Source organism: Neophocaena asiaeorientalis, unplaced genomic scaffold, assembly GCF_003031525.2.
Source record: "Neophocaena asiaeorientalis asiaeorientalis breed wild unplaced genomic scaffold, Neophocaena_asiaeorientalis_V1.1 scaffold177, whole genome shotgun sequence".
Lineage (NCBI taxonomy): Eukaryota > Metazoa > Chordata > Mammalia > Artiodactyla > Phocoenidae > Neophocaena > Neophocaena asiaeorientalis.
In genome coordinates, this window is record NW_020172779.1 from 22,762,742 (window position 1) to 22,765,853 (window position 3,112).

A 3,112-nucleotide genomic window follows, 5' to 3' on the forward strand; every position below is an offset into this window, starting at 1 on the left:
GCTCATCACCACGGCACAATCCACTAGGAGGAACTTCTCCTTCACGTGGCCCTTGAAGGACTTCCCAGTACGGCAGTAGTAGGTGGGGCCCGCCACAGTGCGCACGCGTAGGAACTGGGGCAGGAGAGGCGGTATGTCTCTGAAGAGGGATCTCACCCCTTCCCTCCCAGCCATGCCCTCCACCCTCCGGTCACTCACGTCCACGTGGTGCAGGTTGATGTGGCACTTGTCAGCCATGTCCAGGAAGTGCTGCGCGTTCACCTCATCTAGGAGGATGTAGACCGGGACGCGGCGAGCAGCGGCCTCCAGCACTTCACTGAGAAGGTCCACGTCGGTGAACATGTCCATCACCACGGCCACCACCTGCGGGGGGGTCGAATCAGGGACGGAGGACAGACCCCTCCACGGTCCCCACCATTCTCTAGCCATACCTCCACGCCCCCGCCCCCAGGGCAGGTTGTCTCTGGATGCCAACAATGGCCACTAGCTCATCCCAGGGGAGAGTGGGGCCCTGTCATGGAATGGGGGTCAGAAGGGAGGGGGCTGTCAGAGGGGATATGGGGCTGCTGGTCTGCTAGGTGGCCTATGATGGAGCCTGAGGCAGGCACAGGGCCTGCAGCCTACTGGGGGCGGGCTGTCCTTCAGCTAGGGGCGGGTGTTCAGCCCAGGGCAGAGAGCCCTGATGGCGCAGGGGGCAAGGCAGATGAAGCCCCCAAAACACCCCTGCCTTACAGACGGCTGAGCTCCCAGGACCCCAGGGCAGGTATCAGGGCTGAGCCCGAGGCTCCATTTCTGCCCCTGGGAGAGGGTTGCCACGGGAGGGGCGGGGCGGCGGGGGGCAGAGGCAGGGGTCCTTAGTGTCTGAACTTGCTGCCTTAGGGTCCATGGTTTAATAGCCTCCCTTTGCTATTTGCCAACTGTTTGGGGTGCTGAGGGCACAGGGATAAGAAGCTGTCAGCTAGGTCAAGGGCAGGACTAGAGAGAATTCTCTCAACAGTAAAGCCAGGCAAGGAGGGACCCCAACCATCCCAGAGCCCCTGAGTTTCTGGGCACTGGCCATGACCCTGGGCAAGCAAACCTGTGCAGTCTGCAGCTTGCAATAACCAAACCCCTGATGACCCGGGAAAAAGTCTGCCAGGGAGCCCTCATCACAGCTCGAAGCCTGGAGAGGCCTAGCCAGCCAGCCCTGGCCCCGCCCTTGCCCCCTAAGCTGGGCATGTTGGTATTTATCCTTCATCCTCACACTCCTATTCATGCTTCACGGTCCAGCTCAGGCTGCCCTTCCCCACTGCCTGCTGAGCCTGTGAAAGCGCACCTGCTGGGCAGAGCGGATCATCCTTCGAGCCTCATCCTTGATGCAGGGGCTGTCAGGTGGCGGCGGCTGCACCAGTGTGGTAACCTCAGTGCCCTGGAAGCCGAAGGTCAGGGGCCAGCCCAGGTCGAGTTCAGGCACTGCCTGGTCTGAGTTCACAGGCCAGTAGGTGCCCGAGGAGCCATCGAAGTCCACGTTGGGAGGGCTGCCTTCGGGGGGCTCGAGGGCAACGTGCTGTGGGGCCCGCAGGTGGCGGCTCACGTGCTCCAGCTCCTCAGGGCACAGGAAGGCAGGTGCCCCCTCGGACGCTAGGAAGCTGCTATAGGCCTCCGGCCCGCCCTCAGCCAGTGCATCCACTGCCAGGCGGTAATATTCTTTGTAGTGGGGTGGCAGGTACCCGGGTGCCAGTGGGTTATCCCCCTGCGAGGAGCTCTGGGAGCGACGGGCCATGGCGGGGCCAGGGACCTGGGGGAAGGGCAGGAAGACACGTTACAGAGGCAGGGGCTCTGGGCCCCCCCCACACACATGTGGACACACATCATAGAAGGGGCTGTCAGTGACCTTGCGTGGGCTGTGGAGTTCAGCCCATGCCTGGAGGTCTTCCAGGGCAGCCCCAGAACCTAGCATGCCCCCTAGCTGGGGGAACCTCAGAAGAACGCCCCGACACAGGCACCCCAGCTGTCTCTCGTCGCTCTGGCCGTACCGGCCAGGCCCCTCCTTTCACCAGGAGCCAGGCAGCATCTGGTGCCCCAGCTTCCCGCCAGGGGCTCTGGCTCCACACAAAACCCACTCAGGTTACTTTATGGCCTTGTGGACCCCTTCCTCCATTAAAAACAAGAAAACACTAATGATATTTTATGATAGTTGGAAGAAAGAAAATATAATCCAGCCTTTACTGTTTTATTTACTTTTTTCTTCTGATTTTATGACATGAATGCATTTTCGTGGCCCCTGGCACTGTGCGTGCTGGACAAGCTGGGCCGCTGCCTGTGTCTCTGCCCCCAGTGCCGGGGGAACCTGGGCCGCTCCCTGTGCCTCTGGCCTGTTACCTCCACTGTAAAATGCACCTGTCTCAGCCATAAAGAAGAAGGAAATTTTGTCATTTGCAGCAACGTGGATGAACTTGAAGGGTATTATGCTAAGTGAAACGTCAGAGAAAAACAAATACTGTATGATATCACTTGAATGTAGAACCTAAAAGAAACACACCAATCTAGTGACTAATAAAGAAGCAGAGACTCAGATGTGGGGGAGGGGGAGGCACAAAGTATCGGGCGTAAGATGGGCCCAAGGATGCCTTGTACAACAGGGGGAATAGAGCCAATAGTTTGTGGTAACTGTAAATGGAGTGTAACCTCTAAAAATTGTATTAAAACATTTTTTTTTTTAAATGCAGCTGTCAGGGTTGACCTGATAGCACACCTGGCCCAGGACACAGAGCTTGTCCTGGGATGCAGCGTTAAGTCCCATCCACAGACCCTCGCCACTCCTGCACCTGCCCTACAGGGTCACACACTCCGAGCAGCACAATCCACTCGCTGACCTCTCAGCCCTCCGAACCCTGACCCCTGTCCACTGTCCCATCTCAGACACCTCCCTGGGCCACACCCCAGGCACCAGCCCTCCCCGAGGCCTGTAATCCTGGCAGGAGCTTAGAGGCCTGTCCCTGCCAAGCCCAGCCCTGTGTGGCAGCAGCAACCTTTCCAAGTTTCTGGTCACTGCCTGGCTCCCTGCCGCACTCCGGAGGAAGTCGGAGCCCTTTGCGGTGGCCACTGGGCTCGTCCTGCGCTCTAAAGGTGC

The 3,112-nt window shown here is 59.1% G+C and overlaps 1 protein-coding gene across 1 annotated transcript in view; it reads right to left on the reverse strand.

Moving 5' to 3' along the window:
• SACK1H (scaffolding CK1 anchoring protein H) overlaps positions 1-2,690 on the reverse strand; it is a 7,146-nt gene extending 4,456 nt beyond the window's left edge. Inside the window, exons 1-3 of the mRNA XM_024741191.1 lie at positions 1,316-2,690; positions 199-363; positions 1-114 (exon numbers count right to left, since the gene is read on the reverse strand). The exon at positions 1-114 is cut by the window's left edge and continues 1 nt beyond it. Coding sequence (XP_024596959.1) covers positions 1-114; positions 199-363; positions 1,316-1,762 — 726 coding nt within the window. The 5' untranslated portion in view covers positions 1,763-2,690. The remainder of the gene's footprint in view (positions 115-198; positions 364-1,315) is intronic.
• Between the last annotated feature and the right edge of the window lie 422 nt (positions 2,691-3,112).